General features: G+C 43.4%; 1 protein-coding gene across 1 annotated transcript in view; it reads right to left on the minus strand.

Annotated features, from left to right (window-relative positions):
• Nucleotides 1–18,728, minus strand: part of AGBL2 (AGBL carboxypeptidase 2) — a 2,805,139-nt gene that overhangs the window by 576,587 nt on the left and 2,209,824 nt on the right. Inside the window, exon 18 of the mRNA XM_069623090.1 lies at nt 10,058–10,126. Within this exon, the coding sequence (XP_069479191.1) occupies nt 10,058–10,126 (69 nt within the window). The remainder of the gene's footprint in view (nt 1–10,057; nt 10,127–18,728) is intronic.

Below are 18,728 nucleotides of genomic sequence, written 5' to 3' on the forward strand. Positions count from 1 at the left end.
CATAATTAACAAATAAATAATAAAAAAGCAACAAACAGTGGTAGTGAAGCCTAGTCTGTGGAAAAAGTGGCAGGTTACGCTGAGATGTTCCAGGGCTTATTCGGGAAATCAGGCCCTGATTAGACAATTGTCAAAATAGGGTTAGATGTGAATCCCCCCCTCTCTTGAGACCCGTTGCCACCACCGCCATGAACTTGGTGAAAACCCTTGGGGCGTTGGTCAGCCCGAATGGCAGAGCTCGAAACTGATAATGAGAATCGCCAACTGTCAAATGCGAACCTCAGGTACTTTCTGTGCTTGTGATGGATAGGCACATGAAAGTAAGCATCCTGGAGGTCCAATGACACCATCCAATCCTAAAGCTGAAGGGCCTGAAGGTTCTGAGAAAGGGTGACCATTGTTCGGAAGGCATGGTATCAAACAGTGAAGACAGACACACGTGTTCACAGTTCAAAGTTGTTTATTGAACTTCAACGGGTTGGACCAACGCCTACCTAACCCTACTAAGGATGGGAACAAACTACAACCATCAAAGTAAATATAACACAGTCCTAGTGGAGTCTTGTCAAAATAAAAAGGGCCTATACTAATAAACCTATTGCCAATCCTTACTTCTAAATACAAAATGGTGTGGGACAATTGTGTATGCAAAAAGGAAAGTGTTCAAAAAATAATGTGTCAGGAAATATGAGCAGTTGGCTTCCCATCCCCATGTTTTCAGTACAGCACAAGGCGGCACGTTCGAGCTCTGCACACACTCTGGCTTCTCTGCCACGAGGATACAGTTCAGAGAAAAGGTCTCTGGGCCTTTTGTCAAAGCTTGTTTTCTAATAACAGTCTCTTACTGCAGAGGGCCTGTCGCTAAAAAATAAGCACCGAAGTTCCTTTGTTATCAGGGCTTTCTTGTGTCAAGTTCTTGTTTTCAATATTCATCGTGGGTCTCTCTCTTTCAGGCTTGGACCCCTTTTAACTGCAATGTTCACAACTGTTCTCCCTCGTTCGGGCTCGGACCATGGATGTCCCTCCTTTGGGCTTGGATCCCTTTTATTACAATATTCACATTTGGTCTCCCTCGTTCAGGCTCAGACCATGCAATCTCACTTTCTATGTTTTTCTCTTGATATCAAAAATCAAAGACTTTCGAAAGTGCAATGGGGTTTGCTTAATTGTCGCAGGATCACGTCGATTCACTTCACACAATGTTACTACTTTTGTTTCTGCCACTTCTTGGCTGGATACCTTTACAGAGACCTTCGATTGAGCACCCATGCAGCGCCGGACCACTGTCACTGGTATCGTATCTTTCCTTCTCAAACATTCATTCGTAATTTTGCTTTACTCGCATCTGTCATCAGATGCATTTAACAATGTTCATTCTTGTGCTTGTTATAGAATGTTGCTGCTTGCAACCTTGACTTCAACACAGACCGGTCTTGCATCAGTCTCCCCAACTCACCGGCTGTGTTGATCTCTCTGGCGCTACTTTGTTCTTGGAGCCAATGACGATACCAAAGCGGCTGCTGCCCCTCCCCAACTTGGTCAGCTATGCAGGATGGCCTCTGGTATCTCAGACACACAATACAGGATTCTTTAGCTCGATTTCCAGCCCTTACAGTTTCTGATCTACAAGGTTTGTGAAAGTAACGGTTTCCTGTCGGAAAGATCAATAGTATTTCCCTCCTTGTGAACACTTCTTGGTTTGCTGTCTTTCTCCCCTCGTTCAGCTGCCTTCCGAAACTGCTGCACCTTTGTGTGCTTTGCCTCGCTCAGAGTGTGCTCTCGTGCTCTGCCTTTTATCTGTGTGGGGAAGTTTAATGGAAGTCAGGTGTGAGTAATTGCTAGTAATTGCCTGACCATTGTAGTGGGACATGTCAGGTATACTGCTCAGGTGTGAGTCTGTTTTCTCCCAAAGCGGGTTGTCCATGCAGAAGTGTTTGCAAAGGGAAAAAGCGGGGTGGGGGGGTTAAAGTGCGCCTGTATCCTACTTGGTAGGATGGGGTAAAGGTGTTACAGGGGGAGGGATACCGCATCTCGCCATTTGGTGTCACACTCCCCCCACCGAAGACCCCTCACCCAGGTGATCCTCCCGCACTGGTCCAGCCCCAGGGCTTGGATCCAAAGGCAATGGCAGTGCCCTGGCGACCTGAGAGAGAGAAATCCTGGAGAACTAGCGGGTGAGACACCTTCTGGTGACTCACACCATCTTGAACTTGTCCTTCCTGAGGAACTTGTTCAAGCATCTCATGTCCAAGATGGGTCTCAATCCTCCATCCTTCTTGGGATTAGGAAATAGAGAGAGAACCACCCTTTGTTCCTCTGTGTCACAGGTACTGGTTCTATAGCACCTTTCTCAAGCAGGCTCAAAATCTCCTGCAAAAGGAACAGATCCAGAACTTTGAACGAGTGGCTCCCCAGTGGCTGATCCCAAGGCCTTCTTAAAAAGGAGAGGCAGTAACCCTGAGCTACTGTTTCCAACGCTCACGCATCTCAAGTAATGCCCTGCAATTCATGAAGATGCTGAAAGAGTCTGCCTCCCACTGGGGTTTTGTGGGTTAAGGCCTCAGAGAGGTTTTGAAGCGGCTGAAGTAGCAGCTGAGGGTAAAGCAGCCGTTGCTTGGGTGGTCATGGCACCCTTCTCCCGTCCACCATGAGGGAATATTTTTTGGTCCCTTTGACCGGTTAGTCCTCTTGTAGGTCCACTGGGGCGTGACGGTTGAGGCTGTCTGATAGAGGCACCAAGTGATTTGGCTGCTGCCTTGGAGGTCTGCAGCTTCTCCAGGCCCTCATCAGCCTTGCTGCCAAACAGTTGAGTCTCATCAAAGGGCATGTTGAGGAGTCTGGACTCGTGCAAAGCTAGACTTCCTCAACCACGCAAACCTGCGTAGCACTGTGCTCGCCGCCATGGCTCTGCTGATGCTGTCTGTCTGTCTGCAGAGTCCAAGCCTGACTGAACAGACTCACACATCGCCTTCTTTCCGTCTCTCACGATGTTCAGAAAGCCGTCTCTCTCTTCCGCTTTGGGAATGTGTTAAGCTGCCATGGAAATGCAGTCACAGAAGGTGAATGAGAATTTTGCTAGAGCGCAAGTGGCATTGGCTCATTTTAATGCCATGATTCTGGCAGAAAACAGCTTTTTTGCCATTGCGTCGAAATGCTTATTGTCCCTCTGGAGGTATGGTAGTATATGCTGCTTGAACTTCACATTTATTAACTTGGTAAAATCCTTTGAGTATCTACATGAAGACGATAAGGACCTACATGGTTCTAGGGTTACGGTTTTCTCTAAATTAAATGTTTTAGGTGTTATTTATGCAGCCTCCAGTTTAAAAAAACTCAATCTAATTATTTACAGGAGTCGCCAAGGAGTGTTGAAAATGTTGCTAAGACATTTGCTGTATCAAACCATGTGTTAGCAATGTGCTCCAATGGGGGGGGGGTTCAATGGATGTTCAACTAGTTACAAATATATCATATCCCAATGGCTTAGTTGAGAGCGTTGGGGATAAGGATCCTGTAGAAATGGGCACCCCTATACCTGGAGTTGGTAGGGAAGAACCATCTGAACCCAATGCCACAGTTACGGAAGGGTTAAAAAAACGAGAAATGTGAAGAATGTGCTCAAACATACGATTAAGGAATCCAAACATTTTTTGCAGCAATTGAAATGTAAAATCTCAAGAGATGCCCAATGTTGTAACACAGGGGATTCTACGAAGGATATAAGAGCTGGTCCCAGAGCCCTGTCAATGTCTGTATGTGTGTCTGATGTGCCCGAGATAGCCTTGATAGCCGATTCCAATGGTAGTGTAATATCGGTGGTGTCAATAATAACAGAAGAATGTAACAGAAATACGGATGAGTTTGATCTGAGTATTTTAACAATCCATCCGGATACTGATTTTGATACACGTGTTGAGGTGGAGGAGCGACTGGCGGTGCAGAATCTTGATTGTCTGTTGATTGTGTGTACAGTGCCAATGATCAGGAATGTATACAGAGGGTTACAAGGGCTTCTAATACAAGGCTGAGTCACTGCTTTCCGATATTACCTAGAGCTTTTGTGGATAATGACGAATCCAGTGATCTCTGTAAAACTAGTCTGAAACCAATTGAAGAATAGTAATGAAGAATCAGGAGAAGTGTCTCAGACTTCTCCACCAAGGGGGAATAAGTGCAAGAAAAAAACGAAACATGTAAGAAAACCTGCGGAACCACTGGATGAGGAAGTCCCAGAATTTGATGATGTGGTGCCACCTGGGGAGGGTTCTTTGATTATATCCAACCAGGAGAATAGTGAGGTGGTTAAAACTTCCATTCTCAGGAAGAAAAAGTGTAAGAGAGGGGCTAAAGCAGTTAGGAAAACAAAAGATTTGCATGTGACCAAACTCAAGGGGAGGAATTTCAACCTCAAAGCAATTAGGCAAATACCTGTTCATGAAGAACAAGCTAACATCACATCTGCTGGTAAAAAATAAGAAGAGACGAGGTGCCGCTATTGAAAACTGGGGCTGCCGTGGGTGTAGTAGTAGAAAATGGAATGGCGTCTCAAAGCACATCCGACAGCTGCAATGTGTGTTCTAGGGGGGGAATCTATACACAATCACCCTCAGACTAAACAAACTAAGATGACTGCACTTGGAAAAATAGTACGAAGCCTGCCTGGGTCTCTACTGTTTCCCAACCCCTATGTGTCCCTTTCATTAGTGGCTCACAGATTACAGCTACTCAGCCCACTGTGGCCCCGATCATGGGTTCACAGGCCACAACTGCCCATCAAAGTGCTGAGGAGGGGAGGGGGGGCGATTAACTGTAATGTGGCTAGGGAGGAGGCTTTATTGGGGGCAGTGATCCCTTTGGATGGGACTCGTCCAGTGGTGGTGGATGCTAATGTGGAGAATCAAATAGATCTATGGAAAAATAAAGAGATATCTACCCCTAAGGAGGCTCTACCAACAAACAATAACGAAAAAATCATTGGGTGGGTAAATAATAAGGGTGATCAAGTGTCTAGTCTCAAAAGAATGAATTTGTTAAACATTTTAAAGAAGATCCCACTTTTAAGATCCATAACCACGGATGATATCAATGCTCTCTGCCAATTTTCAACAATCTCCGTAGGGTAAGCAACTTCCATTCGGAGTTGGTGGCCGAGATGGTGAAGGGTCAAGACAAAAATCTTGAGTCATTGGGATTTAATTTGGTCACACTTTCTAGTGCTACAGAGGCTAACACTTTCCTTGCATATAAAGAACCCACGTCCAACACTAAGGGGCAAACTGGACACTCTGACTCCAACCACTCCATCAATTCCTCACCAGTTCTATCTTTGATCTCTAACCTATTAAATAATGGACAAGATTGGTCTTGGTTGCAACCAGCCCTTAAGACTCTGGAGACCATAAGACAAGGAACAGGATGTGCATGACACTGTTAACATAGAACCTATTTCGTGGAATGTGTGTGGAGGTGTAAACCTGAACAAATGTAAAGTCAATCAACTTTCTAACAGTTTTCCCCGTATTTGCTTATTTCAAGAAACAATGAATGTTAACCAAGCTGTGATTGAAGGTTTTTATACATTCTTCCATCCTGCGGTAAAGGGTATGGGTGGAAGACCCAGTGGAGGTCTGATTACAGCAGTAGACCGTAATCTGGGATTTAACTGTAAAATTGTCTGTATTAAAGACTGGCTCTTGGGTATTATGGTAGTCACAGGGAATTCTGTAGAGCCTATCCTGCTTCTTAATGATCATCAAAGGCATGTAAATGTTTCCTATTCATTTGCACCAACTTCAACCCAGGAATTTTTTAAGCGGCATCCATAAATCCTTCAATTACAGTGTCAAAATAATCCACATTAAAAACTTTTCCATTCCAGTGTCGTATGACACATCACCCACTTATATTAGCTATTTATGATACCTATATTATGCTGGGACCAGCGAACAGCATTACGACCTGAGGTAACTTTCAGGTTAATTGTCCCCCCCCCCTAATAACTTCTCCTCGGGTTTCAATAAAACATTTGAAATTAGCCCTCAGAATGCAGTGATCACTCCAGGTGTTTTTTATAATACTAAAGTCAGAGCAGATTTCAAACAGAGATTGAACAACGAAAATGTAGTCCAAGGTTGATTTGCTCACACCCCAAGACCAAGTATTGGCTCCACCATTCATCCCTCCAATCTGCCCATTTAGCAAATGCAGACCTAAAATGGCAGTAGCTCAACACCATTTCCTGCCGGCTTGAGACTTGAAATCAGAGGCTATCAAATCCAGGGGAATATCCCACTGATCGAAATCCAAATCCGTCAAAGACAATTGGCGTTTAGATCACCAGCAAGAATTACATGCCGAAAGCCAGATCTGGATTGTCATGAAGAGCCTGTTAGGGAGAATTCTCTGTTTAGGCTGAATTTCCTAACCTAGTGAGTCCCCCAGCAGCTTTGCTGGATTTCTGGAGTTTGTTTTTTTCTCCTGCCAAGAGTGAGACTCTTTTTCTCCCACTCTTGGACATGATTTGTGGTGTTCCTTTGAATGGTAATGTGTTTCATGGGCTATGGGGTCTTTTACTCCATAGGGTCTCATATGTTTTTTTCTATACACCGCACCCTCCGTGCAGTAACACCGGGGTGTCATAGTGACCCCCCACCATAGACTCCATACTCTGGGACTGACTACTGTCTCCCAGGGCATGTAAAGTCACCATTGGCTTTACTAGTCCCAAATTACTAACAGAACCAGTACAAACCATCATATTTTGGACGTACTGGTAGGGGCAATTCGATATCCCCTGGGTCTGTTATTCGAGGGGGCACTGTCCCATCCCCCCTCGTCGAGTTTTGGCTGGTGGCAGTGGATACTACTTTTTATATCCAACCGCAAATATATCTCTATGGGATTTTCCCATTGTTCGAGGCTAATACTTTTTTAACATAGCCTCTAACATACCGCCTGTTATTTTATTTAATATGAATTCACCGTTTGGTATTTTCTGCCAGAACTCAGTTTTAAAATGGCGTTTGTGTTCGCCTCTGTAACTCCAAGCCAAAGGTCTAGCCCTTTGTTCCACTTTTTGGCGGGCTTCTCCACAGAAGCCTCCAAAAGTGGTGCCACTCTGTCTGGGTACCACAGGGGGTGTGGGAGGGGGTTTAGGCACCCTGGACTGAGTTACCTTGGTAACTCAAGTCGCACTCTTGTGTGATTGGCCCAAGTGGTGAGCCAGCCGGCTCGCCACTTAGCATGTTTGATTGACAGCTAGGCTGAGTGAATGGGGGTGTGCTGCATAAAAGCAGGGCTTTTGGGACTGGAACTTCAGAAGTCGCCACAGGACCTGAAAATCCAACGAGGGAGAAGCTGAGCCGGCCTGCTACGACGACACTACCGGTGGAGCCCTGCTGAACCGACTCACTACTTCCCAACGACAGAGGAGATCTCCCGGCTGGAGAGTCTTCTTCCCCTGACTGATGGGCACAACCAGTTTACCTTCCTTTTTCGCATCCCAGAACGTCTTGTGGTCGAATTGCCCGTGCCAAGCACCCAGGCAACCGGATAGCCACTTACCACTGGACCGCAAATAAAAGGACCGCTCCTTTTAATTGAGAACTCCGCGGCTGGTTTCTTCCCTGGCAGGGCAACGGACTCCTGCTTTCCTCCCCAACGAGATCCTCTCTTCCTCCGAACGAAGCACCGACTTGCACCCGCTGCCAGGAACAACTGCCCCCGCTGGAGCGTTCTCACCATTTTAAGGTACCGTGTCCGCCAGGCCTCCCTTTCTAAAGATTGCTACAAGGTAACAATAATCCCTTAACCTTCTGGACTGGGCTGGCCGCCTTGACCATCTAACTGGTCCCTTTCTTTTTGGTCCAACTCTTTCTGAACTTATTGCGAGACTTTTGGGCACTTTGAACCGTGTGACCTGGGATACATTTCGACTGGAGCCTCTTAAAGTGGGTCCGGCCTTGTTAACTTTGACTTTACGGTTTTAACCTGTCTTCTTCTCCTACTGTGTTCTTCCGAAAGTGTTGGGATCTGTTTCTATCTTTGCTCTGCCTTTCTCTCCCTTGTAAACCGATTGATTAGAGTGCCATCTTTGTTAAGCGCTCACCTCTGTCTGAAAATAAGTGTTGCTTTACTTAAGACTTGTCTAACTAATCGTTGAAGGGAGTGTATATCTTTTAGTGACCGTGTTTTTGAACTGCTTGATATTAGTGCCAGTGTGTTTAACTAGATGTGTTTTTAAATAAATAATGATATCTCTTTTACACCAAGCTCTGGTCAGTGTTTGCTTGTTCTACTGTGTTCTTTTGACCTATTGTGAATACTCTGTATACTGCCTAACTCTTCTTGAGAGAAGTCTGACTGCTCAGCCACAGCTACCAGGTAACTCTGGGTGGTACAGACTGCTACAAATTGGGTTTACTGCCAACCACCTGTAGTCTTAAATCTTTTGCAGTGGTCCCAGAGGGAACTGCACAGATTTCTGCCTAACAGAGCCCAAATCAGTAATAATAAATACAAAATCCTCCAATACACACACCTTTGTGGCAATAAATATTGACCAAGAGTAAATTTAAATTGTCTTCAGATAGCGAAACCTCAACAGCCAGCTATAAGGGCGGTTCTGAATCTGACAGGCAACTAAGCCGTAACCACTACCAATGGCAGTAATCAGACCCCCAGAGGGTCAGCCCCCAGAGCTCGATTTAGCAAGCTGATAGAAAACCTGAAAACCATCCAACACTGGCAGGGATGTTAGCCAAGTTTCCTGAAATAGCACGCAATTGCAGCTTCTCAAGAGTAATAAAGTTTCAACATTAGACAGCAAGTGCGCGCTGCCTCTGGAGTTGCAACTGAGCAACGTCAGATCTACATTTCTAACACAGGGATACATTGGCTCTAGGGGTATACAGTGTTAATAACGAATTGACAATAACAAATGTATTTTATAATGAAACATAAATAACGAAAACATTTCGAACTTCACGTTAAAAGTATAGGTGGGGGGTGGGGTAAGGGATTAAAATGGATGGGGAGGGTGTTGGGGTGGGGTAGTAAAGCTAGGGAAACAGGGAGATTGGGGCACCCCTCCCAAATTGAAAAAAATAATGGGACATGTTTTTGTTGTTTTAAATTCGTTATAACATTTTTCGTTATTTTCTAATTCGTTATTAACACATGGAACTGGCCTAGATGTATCATCGACCCGCCCTATACCAAGAGGACATGTTAACCTCTGGACTCTTGTAACAGACCATTTATTTTCATGCTCGGCACACATGGCCATATGCTTTTAGATCGAGTTCAAGGAACAGAATACTTGGTCCAACCGCCATATAGTTCAGGTCGCTCAGCCGCAGGACAACCTCTGCTGCCCTGAGATTGAGTGACCTAGCCCGATAAATGGTCCTGCTGGTGGTCCTGTGATGGAGCTGTCACTGCTAACTAAGTCACATGCCAGGCTGGGTGATGGCACTGTGGAGAACTTGGGGATCAAGTGCCATCCTTTACTCGGTGATGCAGGCCCCAGAGTAGGCACATAGAGGATCCCCTAAGTCTATGGCTCCCTTGCCATACTGTAGCAACTCCTTGTTATTCCAGTTTAACAGCACCCCCAAAACCCCCAGACAATGGATAGTGGACTATTGTATTCAAGGGTCTTCTTTACATTTCAATTTTGGTCACAAGGTCATTTACCTGTAAAGGTGCAGGTCTGGTAGGGGGTCAGTTTGTTGCAGGTTTGTTCTGGTACAGTGAATATGTAGCTCAGTAGATTGTCTTGCAAGACAATAAAGTTGTCTCTGCCTTTGCTACTACTCGAAAATGATTGTGTGAGATTTGTATCACCGACACAGTTTTATCACATATAGCATACATTTCCAGAGATCCTTGAAAAACTGTTGGTTACCATAATAGACTACGACTCTCCATCTGTATCCCTGCTTTGTGGTAAACATGGGCTTTATTTACATTGTAATATAACATAACACTGACAGACACTAATGCAGGAATTTTACACTGACAGGTACTTTTTATTCTCAATCACACTGGTACTTACCTACTTGCCCATTATTATTTTCCTGGTAAAATAAACGCTGTCCAGTCACATATGTTAATCGAAGGTTTTCTGAAAAAAAGAACGAAAATGAACACACATAAACATTCTGGGAAACTTCTTGCTTCTCTAAGAGATACTTTCACGCTGCGCTGGGAAGATACTCTCAAATTTCAACCTACACGGATATGAGAATCTTTCAGTGAAATCTGAAGAGAGAAAAAACATTTTCAAAGAGCAATCTCTGCACATAAGAAAAAAAAATATTAAAACAGCACAGACTTTACTTTTTTTTTTTTATTTTTTTTTTTATTATAATTTCAGCTCGATAAACCTGTGTGTAAACAGACAGGTCTCCGTGCTTTTATTACATTTCATCTGTTGGAGTAGGAAAGGCACTATACCAGTCAGTCACTCTTCCTAGTAGTTAAGACTAAACTTAAGGTAATCCTTTAGTTTTCATGTAGTTTCAAGGAATCTAGAAAGTTCACTACCCCATATGTCAGTTTGACGTTATGTCCAGATGCTGCATATTGCCACCAATGGTGGTTGTTTGAGGTCTCGGGGGTAAAACCACTTAAATGTTGTGTCCTCCGTTCAACCAACGCCGTACACCCCGACAGTAGATGTTCTGTAGTTTCGATCTCAAGCTTGCAGAATCGACAGAGGTTGTCGGTCATTTCTCTCATGTGACGACATGCTTGCATTGCTTTAGTCGGAAGGGCGTTCAACCGAAGTCGCAAGAACTGAGCACGATGATGTCTAGATGGACATTTGGTCAAGTATCGACTAGGAACATTTAATTTATGAACTACTAGATCAGATTTCAGCGTGGTTGGCATTAACGCACGTTGATCATAATTCTCGATCCAACTCCATTGCTCAAATTTCTTTTTGGCCCATTGAGGACGTAGAATCAGATCTTCTTGCGAGATGCTTGCTCGAGTCAGTAGTTCGGCCAACAATTGTCTCCATTCTTGTAGAAGTCCAGATTGTGATTGGTCAGGGCTTACTTCGAAAAGATTGTACGCAGGGGCCCTTGGGGTCAGGTTCATTTTACGCAAGGTCATTAGTGACTTCCACATGACATGTGTGTACAAGGGGATTAGTGACAGCTCGTAATTTAGTTGGATCATTGAAATGTAAGATGGAAGTTTCAGCACACGACGCCAAAATAAGCCCTCTAGCTTCTGCCAAATCTTCGCGTCAAGGTTCCACCCAGCCTCAGAACCAAAAGTGATTACTGGAACCACTTTTTGGAGGTAGAACATTAGAATTGGTTTTAGGCTAAATTTACCAAATGAGTTATAGATTTTGCTTGCTTGAATACTCAGTTGGGTCATCTTGTTAAGAAGATCCGATTTCCAATGCTGTTCGTTTATTGAAGAATTAAACATAATTCCTAAATTTTTTATGGAGTTTGTGGTGTTCAAGGGGATCCCATTTATGTACCACTTGAATTGCTTTTGCTTTTTAGAGCCAGCCGCTCCGATGGTCATTATTTTGGTTTTTCCAGAGTTCAGATGTAAATCGTTCAAATCCAAGTACTCTTGTAACTTGTTTAAGAGTCTTTGCAGCCCGATCTCAGTTGAATCTATCAAAACAACATCGTCTGCATACACAACGCATTGAATTTGTGTGTCATTAATTTTCGGAAGCGAAGGAACTGGCTGACGATAAGTGTTTGGGGAGATCGGAAATAAACAGTTTGAAAAGTTCCGCTGCTAATGGACACCCCTGTTTTACACCTTTATTGGTGCATACAGGTTTTGACAATTCGCCCTGGGTGTTCAGCCGCACTCTAATTGAAGTATCAGAATGTAACGCAATTATTGGAGCGCTCAGCTCTTGAGGACAGTTCCAGGCAAACAACTTCTTCCATAACAGGTCACGATTTACATTGTCAAACGCTCCTCGTAAGTCAATAAAGGCAATATGGATTTTTTTCTTTGCTTTTAAGGTTTCTAGTTTTAGGATGTTTAATATCATGAGGTTTACCTCGACTCCGACTCCTTTTGTAAATCCTGTTTGACGAATGTCGATGATTTGGTTTCTCGTAGCCCAGTTTGACAATTTTAGACGTAGGAAAGAAGCAAAAATTTTACCAATCGTGTCCAAAAGAGCAATTGGACGATAGTTGTCTGGGTCCGCCCTACTGCCTTTTTTGTGTATCGGCACTACAATAGCGTTTTGCCAAGATTTCGGAATCACCATTTTGTTGGACAATTGCAGAAAGAGCGTCTCGATGAAGACTGCCCATTCAGGAGCGTTTCTTTTTAGCATCACGTTTGAAATCATGTCAGGACCCATTGCATTAGAATTTTTTAGTCCATGTATAGCTTCTTCTATATCAGTTGACGTGATTTGTAGGTCCCAGTTTGGCACAGAACCATGTGGAATTGGTATTGGTTCCATTGTTAGTTTACAGGACATGTTTGAAAAATGTGCTTCCCACGTTGCAGCGTCGATTTCATGTGTTATTAAAGAATGGCATTGCTGGTTTCCTGAATTTAGTATTTTCCAAGTCTCATAGGTGTTTAGTGTAATTAGATGTTTCATGAGTGATTCCGCTCTGTCTTGATCAATTATTGTTTTCTGAGATCGAAGCCAATTACGATATGTTTGCCTTCTCAAACGGATTGCCACTTTTAGGGGCTTTCCACCACAGATCGGGAGAGGGGACCTTTTCAAAGCTCTAATATCTCTGTGCATCTATTTCTTTGCATCTGTAATGAGCATGGTGGTGTAATGTTTGTGAGAATTATTTGCAGCTTTATGACTAAATTTAGATGATCGAAAATTTGATAACAATGCCACATAATCGACCGTCAAAGACTTGCTTGAGTTTTCTAGTTGTTTAGTCAAAAAATTGACTTGGGAGCCATTTATTCGTATTCGGTTTCCTCCTGTATTTACTGTCAATGGAATTGAGTAGTTATTTGTTTGTTTTGACCATTCACACCTACATGAGAATCGGAGAAGATCGTGGTCGCTGTATTTCATTTCACAAATTTCTAGGGAAGGATCATTTTCAAACAAGTTTTGGGAAACCCAATAGTAGTCGATGATTGATCGTGAATTGTTGTTGGCCCAGGTATGACGGGGCGGTTGATCACCTTTCACCCTTCCATTTACCATTTGGCAGCCACGAATATTCAAGGGACTTCTCCACATATGACTTCTCACTGGTTCATCGTCGTTGGATATAGGTGTAAATGTCTTTGAAGGTTGTTCTAGCTTGAACCAAGAGCAGTTCAGGTCTCCACTGAATATGATGGAGAGATTTGTATATATTAGTTGAGCATTGTCGATTTGAGTAATGACAGAGTTTACAAATTTCTTGCTGCTGATTTGTGTCGGATTCCAATATCCGTTTAAAATGAGAAGATGTTTCCTCGTCTGAATGTTGATATCTGCGGTCTGTAGAATAACACCTTGGACGAAGGGGTTCGGGCAGAAAGACTCAGTTATGGACCACCATGGAGTAATTTTTATCAACATTAGTAGGCCAGAGGATGGTCTGCCTGTGGGATTCTTTATGGCCGGATTCAAAAGCGTTACATATCCATCACATGAGGGTACTTCACTCAACCAAGTCTCCTGTAGACTGATGACGAAGGGCGTGTCTGTTTCTACCCAAGCGTTATTAAAAAGATGATTAAAACCTCTTGTGTTCCAAGATAGGAAGACGCACTGGGTTTCGTTTGAGTTCTGTGTTTGCTAGTATCCCGAATCAGCGAAGTTTGGTGTGTTGTCCAAGCGTTTGAAGTGGGAAAAGGACTTGTTGTTTCTGTCGCGAGTGTTGCTACCCATTTGCATGGATGAACGTTTCATGGTGCGTCTTTCGTCTTGTTTTAACAAAGAATTGCAAGAGTTGGATTTGGGTCCTCTGCTTAAGTTGACATCATTGAATTCGAGGGAGATGTCAAAACCAAATACTAGCAGTTCGTCCGCGGCTTTCATAATAGTGTTTCTTACTGAAGATGAAATAATGTGTAACAGTACTTGGTCGCAACATTTTTCTGTGGGATACTCAACGATTTTGATGTCATCAGAGACAATAGTACGGAGTGATGGAATACATTTGAAGAGTTTCATTACATTATGACGATTCAGATTTAAATCATCGTCGTCAACGTGAAGGTTTTGCAGTCGTATTTTACAAGCTGACTGGTTAAGTTGCTCACTTGGATCCATGTAGTCACGAATAGGATGATGAATAAAGTTATTTTTCTGAAACGATGTTTGTTTCGGGTTTAACTTTGAAGTAAGGAGAAAACTGTTTTCTTCGTGTCTCCTTGAACTTTTCTTTGTGAGTTGCGTGGAAGGTAATGCGCGGTTACCTTTTGACGCATCTTCTTCGTTCGATCGTTGTCGATTGTCACTAACCAGCACACGATCATCAGTTTGTTTTCCCGTTGAGTTTTCTTCCAATTCGTCTGAGTAAGTTGAAAGGTCACAAAGGTCAGTGATGGACTCATTCAGCTTGCTCATTTCGGCGTCAGCTCGAAAACGTTTTTTTGACGGAGGTTGAGGACCACATTTTGTAGACAACACGATGTGAGGTCTTTCAGTGAGTGGGTGATTGTCTTCTTTGGTTATCACCGTGTCGCTGGACAAACCTAGATCGTTTTTTTGAGTTATATTTCTGATGTATTTCCTTTTCGTTGTTTTCGTTGGGGAAGGTCGTGGTTTTGTTGCATTCTGAGGGCGTTTGCTTGGTGGCGCAACTTCCAAATTTTTGTCGTTTCTTAAAGAGGATTTGGAATTTGATGCCGGCCTCAGTGAGATAGATTTAGCAGCTCCATCAAAAATTCCAAATGAGGTCAATTTTAAAGGTAGATTTGAGATCACATTTGTGGGTCCTTGGATGTCAGTTGTGGCCTCGTCGGATACTGCGGCTGGCAAGTCCTTTGAATTTGAACAAATTTTATTGCACGAATTTTGCTCTACATCTTGTTTTGCTGGTGAATCTGCATTATGGGAAGAGTCCTGTATTGGTTCTCCACTTGGATTTTTGCAGTGAGTATCAAGTTGCACGTTATTTTTTTTGACAGTTTCCGATTTAAGATGGCAACAGCTTGGTAACGAGCTTAAATTGGTTGAGAAATCATAATGACGCATCCACTTTACAGCGTCTAATAGACCTTCAGTTAAGGTGTCGTTTTGACAGTGGTGTCTGGCGGCAAGATCCCTTAACCTTTCTTGCCATCTGATCGTGTTATCAGCCTCTCGTAAAAGTTGATTTTGAAGGAAAGTTGTTGTTACTTCAAACTTGTCCATCTTTTCCTTTAGGCTGACAATTAGGGAGGATTGATCTTTTATAGTTTCATGTAAGGATTCATACATCTTTGAGAAGGGGAGCAAGGCAGTGCTAGAAGCAGCTAAAACGTTATTGTAAATCTGTATTGCTGCAGCAGAAGAGAGACTTGGTTTCGCTTGAGTATCCTTGGATTCATCTCTACTTTGCTGTGAGCAATTTAGTGAGGCCCAGTGTGCTTCACGATTTCGCGTGGTATTCTTTTCCCCTGTTACGCCAATCTCATCTTCCGATTGCTCATGTTCAGTATTTGATTTGTTTGCCATTTTTGATTTAGAGGTTCTATGCCGAGATGAAACTGCTGTAATATTCCGACCTTTCTGCGCCGTACTCACTTGGTGCGGCGCATTTCCCACTTCCATTGAGTCCAAGGTGTGTTTCGCAGTTTTAAACAATAAAGGAGAAACATTTGAATTGTTTGTAATGTCCTTCATTAGAGTACTTCTACGGGGCGACTCCAGCCCTGTTTGCTCTGTTAAGGAAGACTGCTTAATTCCCGCCAGTTTGTGGGACATATGTTGTAATGTTAAGGCGTGCATTTCTGGGGCGATTTGGCGGGAATATGTTGGTCGATTTGTTCTAGTGGACATTGGGTGTTGCGTTATTGTAGGCACGCACTCATGAGACATAAGATCCATGGTCTTCGAGTGTCTTGCCGCAGGGCCGGTGTTAGCTACGCATTCTGTCGATATCGATGAGGGCCCTGTTTGTGCGTCAGCTAACAATTGATAAACGTTGCCTTGGCAAACATTTGAAGCAGCTTGACATTCATATTGGGAATCATGGTTGGAAGTGTTTGACTCTTCAGTTTGGGATGCCTCCAATATCTCTGCATCCGTAACCTCAAGCGGCGAGTAAAAGATATCAGCAGATTCTGGTTGAAATGGTAAACAGGAGCTCACACCCACACCCACAGCCTGACTCGTCGCAGGGAGCGGCTCGGCAGCAGTGACTGATAGGCCTTCCATATTCGTGTGTTTAAGTTGCTGCTCTTCACTTGCAATAAGCAGAGTTGGAGTTGGGGTTGAATCACAAAATCGCGTACTATCAGACGCAATCGTTTTTAGAGTGTTATCGGCTAACGGAGGAACAACAATGGCTGGCTGGCAGTCTATAAAACTTGTTGATGTCATGTGTTTATCTGATTCACCTGTTGAATTATCATTATTGGTAACGATGGTGTATGGCTCATTGGACTCGCCGAGAACTTGAGATGGTAAAAGCGACAGCGTTTCGTTGACAGTCGCTTCGCTGCACAAAGGCAGTACATCCGAATCCAACTCAGACACTAGCTCAGTTGGCATATTGAGCTCGAGAGTCAAATCGGTGGCGCACTTGTTTTTGCAGTGCACAGCGCTTACCTTGAGTAGCGGTGGTGTTGTGGGTTTATCTGGTTTAAGGGCGACCCATGGATTTTGCATTCTCCGTTGATGCAAGGTTTTCCGCCTTGTTGCGGGACCGTCGTGGGTGGATTCCGCTGTTGTTGCAGTCATGTCAAGTCAGGTCCGCTCAACTAACGCGGACTGACGCAGACTGACTCACTCCCGACTCCGCGCGCGCTCCGCGCTCTCCTTCCTGTTTTGAAGGCAGGAAGTTAAAGTGGCAGTGCACACAGTCTCAAAAAAAAAAAAGGAAAGCTGAATCAAGGAAGAACGTTGCTGCAGCTCCTCTCGCACAAAAAAAGGTAGGGACTGACGCAGACTGACTCACTCCCGACTCCAGACTTTACATTGACGTGCCATTACTAATATACAGAACATAGATGGAAGGAATATTCTCGGAGCACAAGCTGCACATGATGGTAATACTTCCATAGTGCAGTCTACATAAAGAAACAAGCATTGGCAATGCCAACAGTTTGGGCTTTTGTGTAGTCATGGGAAAGGTGCTTGCTAGGCAGGCACTGCCATACAGGTAGTAACTGGCCATTGATGGTAGTAGGTGCAAAAGAGTTTGAGTACTTGGGCATCTAATAGCAGTCCCTGGCAAATGCCTAATACCTATTCACGAGCCAAAACTGTTGGCTTTGACAATGCTTGTTTTTACAGACTTCAGTGAAGGACATGCATAGTGTTTATAAATCGAGTGGCTGAAAGCAGACCTGGACAAGACATGTTTATTACATCAGTAGCGTGTTTATAACTCCCATTAACTCTCATAAGACTGCTTTGAAAAAAAACTGGCAGGCACTTCGAGTGGAACGGTTGATGGTAAGGCTTGAGTAAAGCACACTCGAAGAGTCTCCATGATTAGGTGCCTCAGTCGGGAAGGGACAGGAACTGGGAGGGAAAGGCTACAGAGATTAGCATGGCCAGGCGCAGTCAATGGGTGGGCAAATAACCAAACATCTACAAGTTGTGTGCCCCTCCTCATATGCTATTTCTCCCTATCTGTACTCTAATGCAATAGTTACGACTTACAGGTGGTACTAAACTAAAAATATTGCATGGTTCACCTTGCTGAATTACCACAAAACAGGAGACCTACAATCAATTACTTGCGGTGCCTAGTTTAAGAAAATGGTTTTACTTCGAAAAGTACATTTTAGACAGAAGTAACAAGTAATATAAACTCAGTAATAAATTAAAACGATGTTCTTAAACCAGAAAACACCAGATGATATCTGTAATGTATGACAGATTTCGTTGTTATGTGAGAATTCAAATTGCATACACATTATGTTAAACAATTGGAGTGGTGTAACAAACAACCACAATTGGCAACTCTATTAATGACAAAGCATGGTTTTTTATGACATATTTAGATCATATTGAAAACATCTAAAGTTGGCCCCTGTAATATGCTCAGCAGATTTTGATTTTTTGACTCCCATCACCTTGCATTCCGATACACATCATACTGTATTTTATACTTGCAAAATAAAACTACCAATTCTCTAAAAGAATACAGAATTATGTAAGGCAAACACCTCAACCTCTGGCCCGCACAAGTAAAGATGCAACAACAGAACGTGTACTCTAAAACCTACACATTTCAATGCAACTAAAAAAACCTGGGCTCACAGCCAGTCTTCTCTACTTGACCAATCTGCGTGATCCTGAGTAAATTACTCTACCCGAATGGAACTTGTTTTCTGTGGTTACCACAACAGTGTCACCTAGAAGGGATTCTGTTAAGTGTGCACCACATAGAAAGCCACACTGCACTCATTCATGGTTAATAGTCTACAGTGTTTGCTCTATATATGATATTTATCATTTATTTAAGAATGTATAGAGTGGACAATGCAGGCGAAATAGTCCACTTGGATGATCATTGAATCATCATTGGTTCTCGTCTAAGAGAAAAGTGAAATCAATGATATTTACAGTGCTTTCTGAGGGAGGGAGCTTA

This window comes from Ambystoma mexicanum, chromosome 11 (assembly GCF_040938575.1).
Source record: "Ambystoma mexicanum isolate Mex_15411 chromosome 11, UKY_AmexF1_1, whole genome shotgun sequence".
NCBI classification, from domain to species: Eukaryota; Metazoa; Chordata; class Amphibia; order Caudata; family Ambystomatidae; genus Ambystoma; species Ambystoma mexicanum.